Below are 22,362 nucleotides of genomic sequence, written 5' to 3'. Positions count from 1 at the left end.
CTTCTTAGAAGTGGCGATGTTATTGCTGTTTTTTTTATTTTCAGAAATCAAGCAAAGAACAATACCAATCAGTAACTAAAATATAAACCTTGTTCACGACACAACTTGACAAGAACATGCGATCATACATTTTTCAATCCTGCAAAGCATCACTGGAGCAGCAGATATTTGTTTCTTTAAATGATGAATAATTACACTGCTTACAAATTATTTAAAACAATTTTTTTTTAAAGATATAACGTGGATATCACTGGGTCAATCTATTGTGAAAATCCTTCTTAGATCATACAAATAAAACACAAACGACAGTCGATTCAATAAAAACAAGTCAGTGTCACGCTGATTAGATCTAGTGGAACTACTCCGATAATGCAAACGTAATTAAAGAATGTATGATCAATCAAGTCTCTTGATTATCAACAGTGTAGTTATATAATTTAGAATCACATGAAAACAAATGCTTCTAGGATAATGAAAAGTATGATCATATACTTTTTTGTTTTACTTAATTCTATTATAGATTTCCCATCGAATTATTTTCCCGCGTGCTAGCAGCAGCCATTGTTTATCACGACCGGTGCTTCACATTTCCATTAGGGAAACTCCCATTTCGGTATTTTACATGAATTATATACATGAGTATGCCCCAATGCTTCTTAATCTTTAAAGTAGATTATATTTCTTTATAGACTGTTCTGAAAAGAAAGTAAGAGTTGAAACTGCGCATAAATTGTCCTTCATTGACAGGAGCTCTTTCTGTTCAAACTTACATTTGGACTTGTAGATTAAACATCGGTGCTGTGAATCGATGTTCACTGCAAAAAGGTAGTAAAAGCTCTACATCTCTGATTAGACGAGCACTTTTAAAAAGTTATTTTCTTAAAACATACAAAAGTGACTTTATCCGTCCTTGTTTTATTCTGTTGTGGGAACAGAAAAAGTGGAGCAGCAACAAAAAGAAAAAAAAGAAAGATAACATGAAGGTGGAGGTATGGTATACGAGTGACAAATTTTTAATCGACCATTGCGTCTCTCACGGATGACTCTCAAGATGTCTATCTCACTAAAAAAAAATTAAAAAAAAGAAAGAAAAAAGTCAGTATGATTAAATGTGTCTACACGCAAATGCTCTATCTTTCACTCAAAAGTGCAGTGCGATATTGCTTACATCCCCCGCTATATGAAGAAAATGCCATGTTTTTTTGTGTTTTTTTTCTTCACAAGTGACAATAAATTAAATTCGCAACAATCAGTTACTTGTGACGCAGCACGCGAAAACCCGGTTAAAGTCGCGTCCAGCGATTCTTGGCTGTACACAAAAAAAGTGGTCAGGGTCAAAATCATCAAGATCGGGATTTGTATAAATATCGCATCTTCGAAGTCTTATCTTTGCTGTCGGTGAGTATTTTTGCACAAAAACCCCTGGAACTGTAGTATTTTCAGTGTTTTCAGGTGCAAGCGTGTCAAAGCCATGTAGAAAAATAATGCACTCTTTTGCCCTATTTCAGTTGCATGCCGAAAGCAACGAAAACGGGGAAATTCCGGTCTGCGAAGTCATAAATGGAAATGAGTAGTGAACAGGCATTGATCATCTCTCCCCAGACCTTCTGAATCAAGATAGCGTATGAATGCAGTCAGTTTTTAACGGTTTTACTGGCTACCCTCTGGAAGTTGCGACTTTAGCTGAGTCCCATCGATTCTTCGAATTTTGCCAAGTTTCCGACTCAAAGTTAGAAAAAAATCATTTTTATTGACATTTCAGGCTTTCTGTGGAATATTTGAAATTGATGTTGTTTCATTCTGTGGTGTGTGTGACTCAACGAAAATTCATCGAAGGACCTGTGTGTTCATAAAATCGACGCAACGTGAAGTGAACAAATATGGCGTCTTCGAAAACATCATCTGCTAAGCGGCTCGCAGCATTCTCAAGGAATCCCAAGAGTTAGGTTGTCAAGTGAAATCATGACCTGTTGCACACAGGAACTGTGAGTCTATCTGATACAAATAGCTATGAAATTAGGCAACCCTTCACGCACCGGCTGCGTTACTGTAACTGCAGATCTAAATGTTGTCTTTCCTTCTAGCATCACTTTTGATTTTCAAACAGTCAGTGTGTTGTTGTGTTATGTGTATTATTCGTTTCAGACACTTTGCTTAATATATTAAGCACCTAACATGTAATTTGGTCACAGTATAACCAGATGACCTGGACTAGCAAACCCGTAACGTAAAATGTTTTGAAGACAAATATAAAATTTGTAGCTAGAGACAACTGAATGAAAATATGTGTTGCACTCATATACTATGATGCTATCAACATTTTGAGGCATATAGACCTAGCAGCACTTTCTTCAAATGGTTAGATTTAGTCTTGAAATTAGGTCACTGCACGCACTGACTACATTATGGTGACTATTGTTCTAAACAGTGTGTTTTTTTTATCGCACTACTTGTGACCATTCACACATATGCTTTGCTGCGCTATATCTGTATTAGCTATATTCATAAACAGCTTACCTGGAATCTAACTGATTTGTGTTGTTTAAAGTCTGTCAGCTGCACGTCAGGAGATTAATCAAATGTGAAATAAAGTCACAGCAGGATGCCTTGACCAGCAAATCCATAATTAGGCGGGTGGAGGGGGGGCGGGGGGTTCTAATGCCTGAACAACAACATATGTTTTTTAAGTTCGTGGTAACTGCGTATAATCATTCTCTTGTGACTACCGAAACAGATATCTTATAATGTGGGAAATACAGTAAGACCGTTCTCGTTTCAAATCATATTTGCTATGATACTAAAAAGCATACAAAAATGAATGTTTAACCCTTTCACCGCCAAGCTCGCGTTTATGCACAGGCGTGGTAGAGGACCCATGTCACTGAAAGGTGACCATTCATTGGTCTGTTATCCATGAACTTACTGCTCTTTATGTTCGGTGGTATGATAGGCCATATTTTCTATACATCGCAGGGGGAATCCCCAGCTATTCTTAGCCACTATCTTTTCTATGTTTATACCACAAGGGAATTTTGTACTCTAAATTGACTGGCGGTGAAAGGGTTAACTCGCAGTCCTCAGAAGTTTAATAAATTGTAAATCTGCTTTTACCCATCAGTCAAGGTCTTCTTCTTCCAGACAGTGCTCTAGTAACTGATTTTGACTGTGAACGACTGATCCAACAACATACTTACATGATCAGATATATATCTGACTGGCACAATTCATAACAAAAGTTTCAAAAGTGACCAGTCCATTCCAACCACAGCACCAGACCGGTTGCTGCCTGCTTGCATCTACCATTAGGACACCAGGCCACATCACAGATATTGTAAAGGAGATCTGTAGCAGAGACTTGTGGCTCTGAATAAGTGTTAGGGTGTGGTTAGTGGGCGTTGATTTATTCATCACTCTCACGAGACATCAAAGGACAGTGGAAAAGGAGGGATGATGAGAGTTTGGGGGTAGGGGTGGGGACGGTTTCTTGAGATGAAAATCCCACTTGCATGTCATCAGATGTGTGGTTACAAGAGTCACAAAGTGCATGTGCACTTTGTGAAACCAAATAAACAATTTTGATAGTTTCAGCTTGACTGAAAAACTAAAACATCAAGTTGGTATCACAAAGTTGCTGAAAAACCCTTCTCGACTAGTTGGGTTGTCCCTTTCCAACTGGGCAATATTTAGTCTTTGTGACAGTCCCTGCCATATATACACAAGGATGTGCACTTTCAGTTGGTCTTGCAGCATTTGCACCTTTCTCAGCACACCACTGTTCAGGAGCAGTGAATCAGTTCACATCAAGTGTCTTGAGCTTTTGCAGAACGGTCTACAAAGGTCGCCACGTCTTTCGCTCACACTCCAAATGAAAGCACTCTCTCGGATAAACTGCTCTCTTTGTGTGCCGTTCAAGAGCTGCTGATGTGGATGAAGTATTTTCCAGTGTTTTTCACTTTCGCGAGGAGAGGCTGTCTGACCATGCTGACGACACACAGGTTGTTCAGAGAATCAAACAGCAGGGCAACAAACTGCTCAACGATGTGCTCGGGGACTTAGTCTGGTTATCCATCATCATTAGGAAAGCATTAATAGTTTGCTTACACAGTCCATGTGTTCCATGCTTTTCTTTTGCTTTTGCCAGCAAGCAAAGCCATGGTTTATGCGCGATTCCTTCTGAACAAAAAAACAAAAACAAAAACAAAAAAGTGAGAAAAGGAAGGGATGGGGGAGTTAACAGTACTGATATGAATCAGATACATATCATATTTTTGATCACCATCTGATACTAGTGTTTTTCGAACCCAAGTTGTGTGTGCAAACGAAACAGCCCACACCCATCTTTATTTCATTGGTTTAAGATCATTGTTTAGATCTGTCAAAGTTTCACACTTCCTCTATGTTTGTTGCGACTTTTTTTGGCTTTACAAACGTGTAACAAAAATGCCAAAAGCAAATTTTGGTGAAATATTTTCGACAGACACTCAGGGCAAGTCCATTTCTTTCGACGATTTGTGATTGGCGGATCAAACGCGCATTTCCACTTTGAACAATACAAGATTTTCTTTTGTTCGGGAGCGTGCGGATTTGCCCACGGCCCACAGTGTGTATTTATGTGTGTGTGCATGCGCGCATGTGGCGTGCGCACACACACCATGTTTTTCACACTTAAGGGAAAACACATATGCGAGCGCGAAAACACACACACACACACACACACACACACAAACACACACACACACACACACACATACACTTCAACATCACTCGGATACACAAACACATACACACAAACGCTCATAAACCGCAAACGAACACGTGGGCACACATACACATATACACACGGGTACACACGCGCACATACGCACACGTACACATGCGAGCATGCACAAAACATACAAACGCGCACACATATGTACATGCGCGCGCGCACACACGCACATACACACACACGCACGCTCGCACTCTCACTTCCCAAACTACTTTCGCACACGATCTCCATCCTTGTCAAGAAACTGGAGCTGTTGGTAATGCTGCATACAAAGGGCATGATCGTCACTTCAGTTATAACAGTCAGTGGATTTACGCTTCCAGGCCATAGAGATTAATAATTAAGTCTATGTTCCAGGCTGATTTTACATCAGCTGATTGTGTGGCAATACATATGACTGCAGTTCGTAAACGGTAGTTTGGTCTGGATCTAAGCCGAAGTTCCAAAGATTCATGCATCAGCTTTGGTTTTGGCGTGAAATATTTGGACTTTCACTGTCGCCGTCGGCTCTCTTGTGGCTGTATAATCTGTATTGCGTGACGTCACTCCTCTACTTGCCATTCTTGTCTTTGTTTGAGCACCGAGAGAAAATACGAATTTTCCTGTGCCTTTGTGATATCGAAATCTAAACTTTACGTAACCCTCAATCGTCTGACACCACACATATGTCCAGGAAAACTCTTGTTTTAAAGTTACAGGCAGACAAATATGTGGGGTTTTCCATGTGGCTGAATAATCTGTATTGCATGACGTCATTCCTCTTGTATTCCTACTAATCTTCGTTTGAGTAATGCAGAGAGAAAATACGAATTTTCCTGTGCCTTTTTTATATGGAAATTTAAAGTTTATTCTGTTCTGAATCTTTTGACACCACATAGGTATTTAGGATTATTCCTGTTTTTTTTAAGTCAAAGGCACACAAATATGTGTGTGTGTTTTTTTGCATGAGCCGATTTCTCCATTTATACTTCTGGGGCACACGAACTTTTAAAAGAATAATAGAAAAACAAAAACAAAAAAACTGACAGATAGATCCATTCTGTTTTCTTCATTTTAAACTGTGATTTTTAAACTTGTAGAAGGTATACAAATGTAAAAAATGATAAATTGCTACTTTAGCCGGATTTTCGCGTGCTGCGTCACATTTAGTGAACTGAAGAAGAAGAAAACAAAACAATCAACAACCGCAAAACTTGTAGAGCAACATTGTTAACATGAGATCATTTATCATCTTGAGGTCATTCTCTGCTGACGTCATTTTTGTCGCGGAAACTGGGAGATTTGTGTATGCTTATGTTGAACTTCTTGAAGGCATGCCTTATATTTTGCCACTAGTTCAGGTCGAACTATGAAAGCATTTCATCACCACACAACTGGTATGTGTTTACATAACTATTCCGTTATCATTGACAGATGAGGGACTGCAATTCTTTAGGACATAGGAGATAATTGCAGACTTCTGCCGGACAGATACAGTGCAAGACATTGGACAGGAAAAACACGCAACACGAGTTTTCAACCATCAACGCCCATTTTGGATCCATGGCTTGTCTTGAACACGGACGCAAAAACAAGAACTCTACAGCATTTTATTCAATAATGGATTCATTCAACATAATCATCACCAATCTCACACCTCCTCATCGTATTTTGAAGCTCCGATACAATATGTATTGTCGCCTTCCCAAAATGTTTATCGTCGATCTGCAGTGAAATACGCCAAGCAGTGCAGAGACGTTCTGCTTATTTTGTTTCGTTTCGTTGTTGTTTCAGTGCGTGTGTGTGTATGCGTGCGTGCGTGTGTCCGTATGTATGTGTGCGCGTGCGCGCGCGTGTGTATGTGTGTAAATGCTACTGCCAAGTGTGTAATGCTCCGTTCCTGTCATTATTTTGATACCATCCCGTGCGCCACGCATGTTTCCATGTGTACTGTGCAGGGATGTGACTCTTTCATGCTGACAGCTGTGAGGTGAGCAGTGGATTCATGGATATGCCGTATGTTCTGAGGACTATGACGTGTACTGTTGAGGGGTGTGACGTGTACAGTGATTTGTACAGTGGAAAAACTGACGTGTACAGCGGAGATGTGTGACGTGTACAGCGAAGGAGTATGACATGGACAGCAGATGGGGTGTGACGTGTACAGTGTAAGGTGTGACGTGTACAGTGGAGGGAAGTGACGTGTTTAATGGAAGACTAATACGTATACAATGAAGGGATGTGACGTGCACAGTGGAGGGTGTGACGTGTACATTGGAAGATTATGGCACACTCTGTGAAGGGTGTGACGTGAACAGTGCAGGACTATGACGTATACAGTGTAATGTGTGACGTGAACAGCGGAGGGTGTGACACGTACAGTGAAGGGTGTGACTTGAACAGTGCAGGGGGTGTGAGGGGGGAGTGACATGTACAATGCAAGACTAACACATATACAATGGAAGTTGTGACGTGTACAGTGGAGGGGTGTGACGTATAAACTGGAAGGGTGTGACGTGTGCAGTGGGGGGGTGTCATGTGTACAGTGGGATGGGGGGTTGACCTGTGCAGTGGTAGACTTATTATGTGTACATTGGAGGGGTGTGGCATGTACAGTGGACGGTTGTGACGTGTACAGTGGAAGACTATGGCGTATACTGTGAAAGGTGTGACGTGTACAGTGAAGGGGCATGACGTGTACAATGGAAGACTATGACGTATACTGTGAAGGGTGTGACATGTACATTGGAGGGGTTTGACGTGTACAGTGGAAGGTTTTGACGTGTACAGTGGAGGGTGTGACGTTTACAGTGGAAGGTTATGACGTGTACAGTGGAGGAATGGGACGTGTACAGTAGAGGAGTGACGCGTATAGTGGAGGGGTGTGACGTGTGCAGATCGGGGTCGTGGTGAGGAGAGGAGAGAGGGACGACATGGATTTCGACGCGGCGCTCAAGAGGCTGGGAGAGTTCGGCAAGTACCAGAAGAGGTTATACCTGATCGTCTCCCTTCCCGTGCTCTTCAAGGGCTACCAGGTCATGCTGCTCGTCTTCACAGTCTTCGTTCCTAAACACAGGTATGTGCACACACACACACACACACACACGCACACATATACACACACGCGCGCGCGCACGCACACACACACATTCACGTGCGCACGTCCGGATTGTAAGATGCACACACACACACACACACACACACACACACACACACACACACACGCACGCACAGGGTGGATGGGTGGGGGATCTTTGTTTTATTATGAGTGAGGCAAAGAAGAGAATATCTTTGTTCAACCAGTTCAATGTTCAAAATTGCCGACACTCGTTTTTATCAACATCATTTTCGGGTTGCGACTGTAGGGAGACTTTCTTCGTCGGTTTTATCTGCCTTGACAGTTTCTCCTTCGTCGATTTTTATCTCCCTTGACACTTTCTTCTTCGTGGATTTTTATCTGCCTTGAAACTTTCTTCATCGACTTCTACCTGCCTTGACACTTTCTTCGTCGATTTCTTGTCACAAAAGAAACCCGTAAAATCAACCCCCCCCCCCCCCCCCCCCCCCCCCCTTGCTGCTGACAGACAGAACCAGACACAGACAATAGTACTAAGGGAGAAAAGATATCAGGTATGTGGAATGAAGATGTTCTATTCTCGCGCGTATTCACAAGCCTTACCGCCAACGGCGGCACATCTCTGGCATTGCCCCCGCCCCCTGTCCACCCCCCTCCCCCACGCTCCTTACAGGACACCCACCCTCCTCCTCCCCCCGGCCCCCTCACGTCCATCCCCCCCTCGCCCCGCTCCCTCCTCCCCCTCCTCCTCCTCCCCTGCTCCCCCCCCTCACCCCCCACGCACACCCACCCACACACCCCATCACTTTCTATTTTGCAGACAACAATCATAGCAGGTAGAGAAGTCGGTGAAGAAGGAGGGAGATTGTATACAAGGTGCGCAGTGCCAAGCTGTCATTCGCTGTTGTAACATAAAAACGTTAGAGGGAGGAAACGAGAGTGTAACGTTTCACGATTTTTTTTTACGGCACATCCTTCACCGCGGCATGAACCCACCAGCCCAGAACACTCACAACTCGAAACTGAGTCGTTCGTTCAACTGAGTTGAATATATACTGTTGTAAACAACACACACACACACACACACACACACACACACACACACACAGATTTTAACTTAAGAGGGTAAAGGAGTAAGCACAAAGCGCTTGTTTACATCCGACCCTCTGGGCAAGAATAATAATATAACGATGGAAAAAACCAGAAGAAGAAAAGAAGAAAAAAAAACCCAGTGAGAGTCAAAACTCACAACAGCAACACCAGAGTTACACACGCATGTGCAAACATCGATATAGATATTTATGTACAGTACAATGACGCTGTAAATAAATAACAAGGACACTAGAGGAGAGAGAGAGAGAGAGAGGTTTTGTTTCAGTTTCAGGAGGCGTCACTGCGTTCGGACAAATCTACATTCGCTACACCACATGTGCTCTGCAGATGCCTTACCAGCAGCGTAACCCAATGCGCTTAGTCAGGCCTTGAGTGCATGTGTGTGTGTATGTATATATACATATGTGTGTGTGTGTGTGTGTGTGTGTACATATCAGAGTGGATTTTTTCTGCAGAATTTTGCCAGGGGACCATACTCTCGTCATCATGGGTTCTTTTTCAGTAAGCCAAGTTCGTGCTACACACGGGGCGTCGGTTAATCGTCTCATCCGAATGACTAGACGCTCGGTTTGATTTTCCAGTTAAACTTGGGACAAAGAGAGAGACGAAACTTGAACCCAGACCCTTTCGGGCTCTCATGATTTTCAGATGAGCGTCTTAAGAGATAGAAAGAGAAGAGAGAGATAGAAAGAGAGAGAGAGAGAGAGAGAGAGAGAACTCAGAACCGTTTTGCTGTAAGGCCGTAGAACATAATTATGTAAGGGCATGGGATTCGCATCAGTGTCTGGTCCCGTCCGATTGTGATAACTGTCAGATTTCTCAAACATGGCACGGCTTGATTGCGACTTTTTGGTCGACAGCTTCAGGTATTAATAAATGTTTGTAAGTGTGTGTGTGTGTGTGTGTGGAGGAGGCGGAGGTGTGGGGGGTGCGCGCGGGGCGGGGGGGGGGGGGGGGGGAGTAGTGCGTGCGCACGGGTGTGTGTCTGTGTGTATATGAGAGAGAGAGAGAGAGGATTGTGTAGTGTAAATGTTCCAGCAGAGTAGAAAGAAAAAAAACTGAATTAAAGTGCGCCATCACCACAGACGATTAATTTGCAAAATATGTCCCAAATCAACATCAACATACAACATGTCTTCGCTGCTAATACGCCAGGTCACTAACAAACAGACATGGCATCAAGGCCATCATCATCACCGAATGTGTGCGTGCCTGAAACCTGATTGAATGACTCAGGAAACGAATGATGAGCAACCCAATGGCAGTCGTCAGTCGGCTCTACCCAGGTTGGGCAGCCTGTTGTGCAAATGACCCCGTGTTTGTAAAGCGCTTAGAGCTTGGTCTCCGACCGAGGATAGGCGCTATACAAGTATCCTAATCATACATCATTCATTCATTCATCGTACATTCAATGAGCAAGGCCAAAATGTCCAATTTCAGAAGACAAACAAACATGTTCATTGAAAAGGCACACCAGCGAAGAAGACGTTATGAAGAGAAGCACACACGAAAAGAAAATACCACCGCCGCCAATACCCCCACCAACACAAACACAAACACCAACAACAAACACGTGCTCCAATATACCTGGCACTCTGGTTATTTCCATTGTAATGGTACACTATGAGGGCACCTGTCTCCCCCTTCCTCTCTGCCACCAGAGAGACAGAGTTTGGGGGAGGGGGGGGGAGAAACAGGGAAGAGAGAGTGAGGGAGGAGATAGGGGGCGAGAGAGAGAGAGGCGGGGGGCGGGGGGGGGATAGATCTTTTTTCCAGCCTCTTCCCATCCCCACCTCGTACCCCCACACAGAGATACAAAGACAGACAGGGAGACAAGACAAGACAAGACAAAATCTTTATTAACGAGGGTAATAGATAAGCAAGTAACATGCTTTTTTACATCCAGCCCTCGCCCTAAAGAGGGAATAAAGCTAAAAAAGTGAAAATGAGCACAAAATCAAAACACAATCAAAATATACCATTATTTCACAATTCAAAGCCATTCCACAAAAGAAAGAAGAAGAGAAGAAAAGAAAAAAAAATCATGAAACACACACACACACACACACACACACACACACACAAACGCACTTTGTGCGTCAGAGAGAACTGAAGAAGAAGAAAAACAAGAAGCAGAAGAATGAGGAAGAGGATGAGGGAAAGAAGACAGACACAGAAAGAGGGAGACAGACAGACCGACAATGAGAGACACAGAGATAGACAAGGACAGACAGATAGATAGACAGAGACTGAGAGAGACCGAGACAGACAGACAATGAGAGACGCAGAGAGAGACCGCGACAGACAGACAGACATATGGACAGAAACTGAGAGAGAGATGAAAGATTTCTTTTCATGAGAGAAGTGGAATATCCATGCACTTTTTTTTGTTTTGTTTTGTTTTTGTTTTTTGTTGTTGTTTTTTGCTTGGTTGGTGGGTTGTTGTTTTTTAACCCAACCCTCAGGGCAAAGAAATAAAAATTTTCACAAAGATAACAAAAGGTGGCTGAAGAACATGGAGGACATTCGGACACACTAAAATACATACATACATACATACATAAACATGCACATGTCAGTGTAATCGTAGCATGCATGTCAAAACATCATAATATACACACTTGAGGTGCTAAACACGCACATCATGAACATAGTTGTATATCTTCAAATGGATTCAGATGCGTGCATATTTCAATCATTTTTGAAGAAGAGAGAGAGAGAGGTCGGGGGGTGGGGGGGGGGGTGTTACGGATACAGACAGACTGAAACAGAGATGCAGAGCCAGAGGAAGAGAGAATTTTAAATAAAATCATGTGAATGATATGGATGTCTAAATTTACTGAATGATGTGTGGACATTAAGAGAGGATGGGGTGTTATTTCAAACCAATTTCTAACCAGCTAACATAATTCCAGCGGTGATATTCTTGTCGCTAGTCCATAATGCAAACCATTTCGCCACAGCGGGTGGCGATTTATGATAATGATAATAATAATAATAATGGCAATGATAAAGTTTCGACTTACTTGTCCATTTCGGTGGTCTTTCACCACTTTCTTCAGAACAGTTGATTCAAGAAGAAGGTGGCAGGATAGTTAAGACGTTCATCTGCCAGTACTGTGTCCGTCAGGGTGTGGGTTCTATTTCCGATCTCGCCCCTTCTCCCAGGTTTGACTGGAACAATCAAACTGAGAGTCAAGTCATTCTGGATGAGATGATAAACCGAGGTCCGGTTTGCAGTATGCACTCGGCGCACCGTAAAAGAACCCACGGCAACAAAAAGGCTTGTCCGCTAGACCAACATTCTGCAGAAAAAATCCATTCTGATAGGTAAACAACTACGATACGCATGCGCCTATGGTCTGACCAAGCGTGTTGGGTTATGCTGCTGGTAAGGCATCTGTCTGAAAAGATGTGTGGTGTAGTGTGTATGGATTAGCCCGAACGCAATGACGCCTCCTCGTGAAAATGATTTTGAAAAACTGATTCAGGAAAATCTCGGGTTGAACTTGTTGGCAGTGAGTGAATGGAGTTTCCAGGGCACTTCACTGCCACTAACCAGCCCAAGACTTTCCTGCATACACCACCTTTTCTGTCCAAAACTTTATTTTGCTCCTTTCCACGTGAAAACATTTTAACTGAAAATAGCTATTTATTATCTCAGCCGTTTAGTCAGGTTCGTGTGTGTGTGTGTGTGTGTGTGTGTGTGTGTGTGTGTGTGTGTGTGTAGCAGCTCTAGTATATGAGAGTATGTTACTTTGTGAGTTTTGTGCGTTGTGTTTTTATAATATCAATGATTGTTTTATTAGTCTTTTACCTTTTATGTTTCTACTACTTTTTAAAGGTTTCTCGTTTCACTTTAAGTACTGGGTTTGGAAAGCGCTTAGAACTTGTTTATGCTTGCAATATAGCGCTAAACAGAATAAAATAGAATAGTAGTAGTAGTAGTAGAAGTAGTAGTAGCATCATCATCATTTGCTGAAGGATAAAGATGGTGTGAGACCACAGAGATATACAAATTAGTTGAAACGTTTTCATTCAGAGTCGAGAAAACTTCTGCTCAAGAAAGATGATGATGATGATAATAATGATAACGATAGTAATAATACAGTGATGGTGATGTTGTGGTAATGATGACGATGATGATGATGATGATATTTATGACGACAACGAAGACAGTGATGATGATGATGATAATAACCATTATGAAATATGTAGGTAGATGCTGTGTGCACGTGTTAGCCATGTGTGAGCCATGTATGTTCGTGTGTGTCTGTGTGTGAATGCGTGTGTGTGCGTGTTTTGTGTGTGTGTGTGTGTGTGTGTGTGTGTGTGTGTGTGTGTGTGTGTGTGTGAGCCCTGTGTAATATATCCACCCCCACCCCCCACACCACTCCCCCAACATCATCAGCTGCGATGTTTACACCCCAGCTTCTTGACGCTGAGGAGAGCTGGGCGCCTGGAACCCCGCCACCCCCCTCCCCTCTGTTTGCTCCCCCTCACCCCCTACCCCCTCTCTACTCCCCCCCTCCCTCACCCCCACTCCCCTTATCCTCTTCCTTGAAAAAAAAACAAAAAACATACACACCTAACCTTCACCTTTGCCAGTTTATATAAACAGCTCCTGTCAAAAGACATGTTTTATATGTGGGTGATATGTAATGCTGTGTACTGCATTGTATCGTACTGAATTGCGTGTGCCATGTGCTTTTGTCACGTGGTGTGAATCAGTTAATAATTAAGCCATCTTGCGCTGCATTGCGATGTATTGTGTTGCGTTAGTTTGTATCGTGTCTTAGTGCATACGGTATTGTGTGATCTGCTAGTTCTTTTTTGTTTGTTTGTTGTTGTTTTTTTGTTGTTGTTTTTTGTTTTTTGTTGTTTTTTGGTTTGTGTGTGTGCGTGTGTGTGTGTTGTGTTCATTGTCACGGCGGGTTTCCTTGTGTGTGTGTGTGTGTGCGTGTGTATGTGTGTGTGTGTGTTTGTGTTCTTGTGTATGTGTGTGTGCGTGTGTATGTGTGTGTGCGTGTGTGTGTGTGTGTGCGTGTGTGTGTATGTGTGTGTGCGTGTGTGTGTACGTGCGTGTGTGAGTGTGCGTGCGTGTGTGTGTGCGTGCGTGTGTGATCTCCTCCCTCCTGTCTGATTCCTCCCCCCCCCATCCCTCCCCCCACCCCCCACTTTTTTTTTTTTTTTACCCCGAACTTGTTTCAAAAGTGATTGGTTCGTTTCTCAGTTGTGACAGCCCTGAGGGAGTCAAATAAAGCGAAATTTTGACATGCTTTAAAACAAGTGGAGCGATTGACAAGCAGTGTGATTCTCTCTCTCTCTCACTCTCTCTCTCTCTCTCTCTCTCTCTCTCTCTGGGTTTTGATGTTCCATGCGTAAATATAATATGATTTATGTGTAATTTAGTATGTGTCTTGTATTGATATGATGTGTGTCGATGTTACATGCGTAAATATTTAGTATACGATTTATCTGTACTTCGTTTTCTGTGAAACGTCCAAACCTTGGAGACGAACGACAGAAAAAAAAGGTAAATTACCCCTCCTGTCACATGTACTTTTAAGCTAATGACAAAGTGCCAAAGTGTCGCAAATCTCTTATTAGTTTATGTAGTTTCAATTCTGTTTTTGTTTTTTTCCTTTCTGTTCCATTTCATCTATTTTGCACCATTTTCTTCTGATGAGTACCTACTATGTCACCAGAGCTTCTCAGCTAATGACATTAAACATTTTAGTGTTCAATTCAGTCCTCTGTGTGTGTGTGTATGTGTGTGTGTGTGTGTGTGTGTGTGTGTGTGTTATCTGTCCTCTGTCTGTCCTGTATGATAGACACACACACATCTATCTATCTATCTATCTATCTATCTATGTATATATATATATATATATATATATATATATATATATATATATATATATATATAATCTATGTGTCTTTCTGTTGCGCGTGTGGCAGATGCGCCATCCCCGGTCTGAGCAACGACACCTACCAGTTCCAGAGCGAGGCTCACCGCCAGATGGCGCTGAGGGCCATCCCCTCCACCCTGGGGCCCAACGGCCAGCTCACCTTTCACTCCTGTCTTCGCTACACCCACCTCCACAACGGCTCCACCCACACCACCGCCACCAGCGCCCGCACCTACTACGACACCAGCACGGCACCCCATCACTCCTACTACTATGACGACGGCGCAGCCATCAACACTACGGGGGCGAACGGCACGTGGGTGTGGTGGGGGAGGGGGGAGGAGGGCACGGAAGAGTGCACGCGCTGGGTGTACGACCAATCAGAGTTCACCGCCACCCTCATCACCAAGGTTGTGTGTGTGTGTGTGTGTGTGTGTGTGTGTGCCGACAGTTATGGGTGTGTGTGGGTGGGGTGGTGGTAAGGAGGGGGGGGGGCGGGAGTTAGAGTGGGGTGTGGTTGGTATGACAGATGGGTAAGTGGGTGGATGTGTGGAGTACCATGTACATGATGATGATGATGATTATGATGATGATTATGGTGATGATGATGGTGGTGGTGGTGGTGGTGATAATGATGATGATGGTGTGATGTTGAGGAGCATGGTGATGACGATAATGAATGTGATGATGATGATGATGATGGTGTCGCAGTTTGACCTGGTGTGTGGGAGGAAGCAGTACAGAGCTCACTCCAACATGATGATGATGGCGGGCTTCCTGGCAGGGTCCTCGCTGGTCTCTGTCCTATGTGACTGGTCAGTCTTTCAGCTTCTCCCTCCTCTGTACTGCGCTGCTTTGTCTGTGCCCCCCCCGCCCCCTGCCCCCCCCCCCCCCCCACACACACACACACACCCTGTCTGTCCTCCCGTGTTTGCCCTGTGTTGGCCTCTGTCCTCTGTTGGCCTCTCCACTGTCTTTCCTCTGTCCTCTGTTGGCCTCTCCACTGTCTTTCCTTTGTCCTCTGTTGGCCTCTCCACTGTCTTTCCTCTGCCCTCTGTTGGCCTCTCCACTGTCTTTCCTCTGCCCTGTGTTGGCCTCTGTCCTCTGTTGGCCTCTCCACTGTCTTTCCTTTGTCCTCTGTTGGCCTCTCCACTGTCTTTCCTCTGTCCTCTGTTGGCCTCTCCACTGTCTTTCCTCTGCCCTCTGTTGGCCTCTCCATTGTCTTTCCTCTGCCCTCTGTTGGCCTCTCCACTGTCTTTCCTCTGCCCTCTGTTGGCCTCTCCACTGTCTTTCCTCTTCCCTCTGTTGGCCTCTCCACTGTCTTTCCTCTGTCCTCTGTTGGCCTCTCCACTGTCTTTCCTCTGCCCTCTGTTGGCCTCTCCACTGTCTTTCCTCTGCCCTCTGTTGGCCTCTCCACTGTCTTTACTTTGTCCTCTGTTGGCCTCTCCACTGTCTTTCCTCTGCCCTGTGTTGGCCTCTGTCCTCTGTTGGCCTCTCCACTGTCTTTCCTCTGCCCTCCTGTTGGCCTCTCCACTGTCTTTCCTCTGCCCTCTGTTGGCCTCTCCACTGTCTTTCCTCTGTCCTCTGTTGGCCTCTCCACTGTTTTTCCTCTGCCCTTGTTGGCCTCTCACTGTTCTTTCCCTTCTCCACTGTCTTTCCTCTGTCCTCTGTTGGCCTCTCCACTGTCTTTCCTCGTGTTCCTCTCCACTGTCTTTCCTCTGCCTGTGTTGGCCTCTGTCCTCTGTTGGCCTCTCCACTGTCTTTCCTCTGTCCTCTGTTGGCCTCTCCACTGTCTTTCCTCTGCCCGGCTCCACTTCTTTCTGTCCTCTGTTGGCCTCTCCACTGTCTTTCCTCTGTCCTCTGTTGGCCTCTCCACTGTCTTTCCTCTGTCCTCTGTTGGCCTCTCACTGTCTTTCCTCTGCCTCTGTTGTCTCCATGTCTTCCTCTCTCTGTCCTCTCCACTGTCTTTCCTCTGTCCTCTGTTGGCCTCTCCACTGTCTTTCCTCTGTCCTCTCCACTGTCTTTCCTCTGTCCTCTGTTGGCCTCTCCATTGTCTTTCCTCTGTCCTCTGTTGGCCTCTCCACTGTCTTTCCTCTGTCCTCTGTTGGCCTCTCCACTGTCTTTCCTCTGTCCTCTCCACTGTCTTTCCTCTGTCCTCTGTTGGCCTCTCCACTGTCTTTCCTCTGTTCTCTGTTGGCCTCTCCACTGTCTTTCCTCTGTTCTCTGTTGGCCTCTCCACTGTCTTTCCTCTGTCCTCTCCACTGTCTTTCCTCTGTCCTCTGTTGGCCTCTCCATTGTCTTTCCTCTGCCCTCTGTTGGCCTCTCCACTGTCTTTCCTCTGTCCTCTCCACTGTCTTTCCTCTGCCCTCTGTTGGCCTCTCCACTGTCTTTCCTCTGTTCTCATTTGGCCTCTCCACTGTCTTTCCTCTGTCCTCTGTTGGCCTCTCCACTGTCTTTCCTCTGTTCTCTGTTGGCCTCTCCACTGTCTTTCCTCTGCCCTCTGTTGGCCTCTCCACTGTCTTTCCTCTGTTCTCTGTTGGCCTCTCCACTGTCTTTCCTCTGCCCTCTGTTGGCCTCTCCACTGTCTTTCCTCTGCCCTCTGTTGGTCTCTCCACTGTCTTTCCTCTGCCCTCTGTTGGTCTCTCCACTGTCTTTCCTCTGTTCTCTGTTGGCCTCTCCACTGTCTTTCCTCTTGTCCGTCCCTCGTCTGCTTCTCCTCTGTCTCTCCCTCCTCTTTCTGTCCTCATATCTATTTTTCCTCTGTCTATCATCATCCACTGTCTGTCCCCTGTATGTTCCTCCCCCTGTGTGTCTGTCTCAGTCTTTCGTCTGTGTCCAATTCTCTTCCCTGCTTTCCTGTATCTCCTCTGTCTGTCCCTGCTCTGTTTCCTCTGTCCTCTGTCCGTCCCTACTCTGTCTCACCTCTGTCTGTCCTTCCTTTGTCTGTCCTCTGTTTCTCCTCTGTCCTCTTTCCTTTGTCTGTCCCTCCTCTCTTTTTTCCCCTGTCCCTCCTCTGTCCTCTGACCTGTTCCCCCTCAGTCTGTCCTCAGTCCTCTGTCTGTCCTTCCTCTGCCCTCTGACCTCTGACCTCTGTTTGTTCCCCCTCTGTCTGTCCTCTGTTCTCTGTCTGTCCCTCCTCTGTCCTCTGATCTCTGTTTGTTCCTCCTCTGTCTGTCCTCAGTCCTCTGTCTGTCCCTTCTCTGTCCTCTGTTTGTTCCTCCTCTGTCTGTCCTCAGTCCTCTGTCTGTCCCTTCTCTGTCCTCTGTTTGTTCCTCCTCTGTCTGTCCTCAGTCCTGTCTGTCCCTTCTCTGTCCTCTGACTTCTAACCTCTGTTTGTTCCCCCCCTCTGTCTGTTTCTCCTCTGTGTGTATCTCCTCTGCCTTCCTGAATCTCTCTTCTAGATATCTCTATTTTATGTTTCCGTATGGACCATTACTTCACACGCAGTGTGACGATGTTTCTTTCAAAACCTCCTTCCCTCCACACACACACATACACCATCTGCACGTGGTGGTGTGGTGAGGAAGAAGCTGATGATGTGCTGCTGCTGCTGCTGTGCAGGATGGGCCGCAAGAGGATCTACTTTGTGTGTCTGGTGGTCCTGATAGCTTTTGGCATCGCTTCCGCCTACCCCACCTCGCCGGAAATGCTGCTGGCCTTCCGCTTCCTGTCAGGCACGGGTCTGATGGGAATGATGGTGTCGGGCTTTGTGCTGGGTCAGTGCACGACAGGCCCCCCCGCCCCTCCCATCCCCGCTCCCCCATGTGGGGGATGATGAGTGGGGGGGGGGGGGTGTGTGATGAGGATGTGGGGGTGATAAGGGGTGTGGGGTGATAAGGATGATGAGGATGTGGTGATGTAGGGGTGATGAGGGGTGGGGGGTGATGAGCATGTGCGGGGTGATGAGTTTGGGGGGTGATAAGGATGATGAGGATGTGGTGATGTAAGGGTGATGAGGATGTAGAGGTTAACTCAGAACTGTTTTGATGTGGGGGTGAGGAGGATGGGGGTGATAAGGATGATGAGGATGTGGTGATGTATGGGTGATGAAGATGTGGAGGTGAACTCAGAACTAAGAACTGTTTTATTAATGCAAGGCCACCGACCTGTATACATACGGATGCACGTATTGTACACAGACATATGAAAACCATGGTTAGGGTGTGAGGGTAATGAGGACGTGTGGGGGTGATGAGGATATGGTTATGTCTGATGTAGTGGTGATGTGACGATGTAGTGATGTGATGCTGTGGTTATGCCTGATGTGACGATGTGGTGACGCGGTGATGTGATGATAAATTATGGTAAAGTGTGATGTGAAGATGCGGTGATATGATGATGTGGTTATGCCTGATGCGGTGATTGATGACGTGGTTATGACTGATGCGGTGATTGGTGACGTGGTTATGCCTGATGCGGTGATAGGTGACGTGGTTATGCCGGATGCGTTGATACGATGATGTTGTTATGCCGGATGCGTTGATATGATGATGTTATGCCGGATGCGTTGATACGATGATGTTGTTATGCCGGATGCGTTGATATGATGATGTTATGCCGGATGCGTTGATATGATGATGTGGTTATGCCTGATGCGGTGATTGATGACGCGGTGATGCCCGATGTGGTGCAGTGGTGGAGATCATCGGGGGCAGCAGCCGCACCAAGCTGGGGGCGGCCTGGCAGATCGTGTGGGTGGTCGGGGCCTTCGTGCTGGCGGCCCTCAGCTACCTGCTGTCCCACTGGAGGCCCCTGCAGCTGGCCGGCTCCGTGCCGCCCCTGCTGCTCCTCGTCTGCTGGTGGTCAGTGTTGTTAATGGCTGTGTTGTTGTTGGTGGTGGTGGTGGTGGTGGTGGTCAGTGTTGTTAATGGCTGTGTTGTTGTTGTTGGTGGTGGTGGTGGTGGTGGTGTCAGTGTTGTTAATGGCTGTGTTGTTGTTGTTGGTGGTGGTGGTGGTGGTGGTGGTGGTCAGTACAGTTCATGGCTGTGTTGTTGGTGGTGTTGGTGGTGGTGGTCAGTGCTGTTAATGGTTGTGGTGGTGGTGGTGGTGGTGGTCAATGCTGTTGATGGTTGTGTTGGTGGTGGTGGTGTTGGTGGTGGTGGTGGTCAGTGCTATTACTGGTTGTGTTGGTGTTGGTGGTCAGTGCTGTTAATGGCTGTGTTGTTAATGACTGTGTTGTTGTTGGTGGTGGTGGTCAGTGCTGTTAATGGTTGTGTTGTTGGTGGTGTTGGAGGTGGTGGTCAGTGCTGTTAATGGATGGCTGTGTTGTTGTTAATGACTGTGTTGTTGTTGGTCAGTGCTGTTAATGGTTGTATTGTTGTTATCTGTTGTGTTGTTATTTTCCCCCTTGCAACTAAGGTTTTTCTTCCAAAAAATTACAATATATTTCTTTATCCTGCACAAAGGAAAGATAAACTCCATTCAGTGAATATAGGCAATGAATAATACTGGAAACAAACAAAGATTTAAACATTATAGATGTGTCATTTGTTTCTATACACCAGGACAAAGGAATTATCAAAATACCTTTCCATACATGTATACTAAAGTGGAGATATTACACAAAAAAGACAAGGTTTTATTGTCGATATTGTTGTTTCGGTGGTGGTGGTGATGGTGGTGGTGGTGATGGTGTTGGTGTTGTTGTTGGTGGTGGTGGTGTTCTTGTTGTTGTTGGTGGTGGTGGTGTTTTTGTTGTTGTTGTTGGTGGTGGTGGTGATGATGTTTTTGTTGTTATTGGTGGTGGTGGTGGTGGTGGTGTGTTGTTGGTCTTCTCCTCCTCCTCCTCCTCCTCCTCCGCGTCTTCTTCTTCCACTTCCTCCTCATCATTCTGTTCCTCCTCCTCCTTCTTGTCGTCGTCATCATTGCTGTGTTGAAGTCAAAAGAGCTGGAGACTATAATATTCCACACACAATAACGATCTTTTCATGTGACGGAATGTTGAAAGGATCGTGGGCAACGGGAGCTCCACAGTTAAGTTCTGATTGAACTGGTATCTCAAAATCTGACAGTTTAACGTGACTGGCCAGGTCAGGCTTGATTGCCACCTGTGTGTCAGTGATGGTTGTGGGCCAGCTTCATAATTATCTTCATTGCTGCCATTTCCGAGTGTGTCGTGGAGTGTTGACGTTTGATGTCACGAGGATCGGCATGATTGCACAACAGTCCTTTTATGACGTCACCCCATCATAGTGCTGTGTTCCGCCCATGATAAACATCGTCTCCTTCTTATGGACATCCTGTGCCAGAACGTTCCTGTTTGCAATTGCACTGTTCTTTCTGCTCTTTTCTTTTCTCTCTTCACTCGTTGTCTTCTTTTGCTGCCCTCCAAGTCCATTCCTCTTTCTGTTTGTTTGTTGTTGTTTTTTTTCCATCAAGCCTTGGCACTTTTTTTCTCTCCTTTTCCGAAGTCTGTGATGTACTGTCTGTGCTGTTTTGCTCTGGCGATTAGGCAGTAGATATTACTAGCACTGGGATGGACACCAGCTGCCCATTCTGCAGTCCTGTTTTCATAACCTTTATAATGTATTTTTGTATGTGACTTAGAAGTACTTTTGATCCTCTTTTTTTTTTATATGATTTTGTTTGAAACTGGGGACATCCTCAAAGCATTTTCCTTGCTTTAAGGAGCTTAATGGTTATGATTCTTGTATTGTATTGTATTGTGTTACTCTTTTATCAGAACATGTTATTTCTGTGTGGTGTATGTGAAATGTGGGCTGCTCTCCACAGTGAGAGCTCGTCGCTACAATGAGAGTACTACTTTCCCCCTTTTTTTCTGCTTGCATGTGCATTTGTTTTCCTGTCAAAGTGGATTTTTCTTCAAATGCCGGGGACAACCCTTTTTTATATGGGCTTTTTTTATGGACGCTAACTGCATGCTGCATACGGGACCTCATCCGAATGACTAGCATCCAGACCAGTACACCACTCAAGGTCTAGTGTAGGGGAAGAAAATATAGACGAGTGAGGGATTCGAACCTGTACGCTCAGATTTTCTCACTTCCAAGGCGGACGCGTTACCACCAGACCAGCCACTAGTGTTGTTTTGCAAAGTTGTATTCTCGGATGTGACAGTTTTGTGTTTAACCTGGATCAAAATCGTGTTTTGTTGGGCAGTCCTGATATGGCCCAGTGCGGTCGGCTGATCTAAAAAGAAAACAAAACAAAAGAAAAACACCAAGGAGTGTCAATGATCAAACTAACCAAATGTCCATTGGAACAAACCCAGACACTTTAAATGCCCCTTTTATTTCTTACTTGTGAGCTAGCTGAATCGGCAGCACAAGCAGTATTGACTTGAAGTTGTGTGGTACCTTGTGAATGGAGAGAGTTACCCACTTTTTACTATTTTGCTGATTATTAATTTGTTCTGCTTGCATCATTGTTTATTCATTTCGAAATCTTTGGGGTCCGGCTACAGATTTGCCATCTTAGCCTTGATGTCCAATAGCCCCAGCTCGCCATTAAGTATCCAGCGGCTGTAGACGAAGGGCTGTCCACTTTTCGAGTCC

At 45.1% G+C, this 22,362-nt stretch overlaps 1 protein-coding gene across 1 annotated transcript in view; it reads left to right on the top strand.

Annotated features, from left to right (window-relative positions):
* Positions 1-22,362, top strand: part of LOC143282836 (organic cation transporter protein-like) — a 49,689-nt gene that overhangs the window by 11,658 nt on the left and 15,669 nt on the right. The window contains exons 2-6 of the mRNA XM_076588661.1: positions 7,645-7,823; positions 14,898-15,258; positions 15,560-15,663; positions 18,410-18,564; positions 19,482-19,650. Of these exons, the coding sequence (XP_076444776.1) occupies positions 7,681-7,823; positions 14,898-15,258; positions 15,560-15,663; positions 18,410-18,564; positions 19,482-19,650 (932 nt within the window). The 5' untranslated portion in view covers positions 7,645-7,680. The remainder of the gene's footprint in view (positions 1-7,644; positions 7,824-14,897; positions 15,259-15,559; positions 15,664-18,409; positions 18,565-19,481; positions 19,651-22,362) is intronic.

This window comes from Babylonia areolata, chromosome 6, assembly GCF_041734735.1.
Source record: "Babylonia areolata isolate BAREFJ2019XMU chromosome 6, ASM4173473v1, whole genome shotgun sequence".
NCBI lineage: Eukaryota > Metazoa > Mollusca > Gastropoda > Neogastropoda > Buccinidae > Babylonia > Babylonia areolata.
This window is presented reverse-complemented; position numbering and strand designations above follow the sequence as displayed.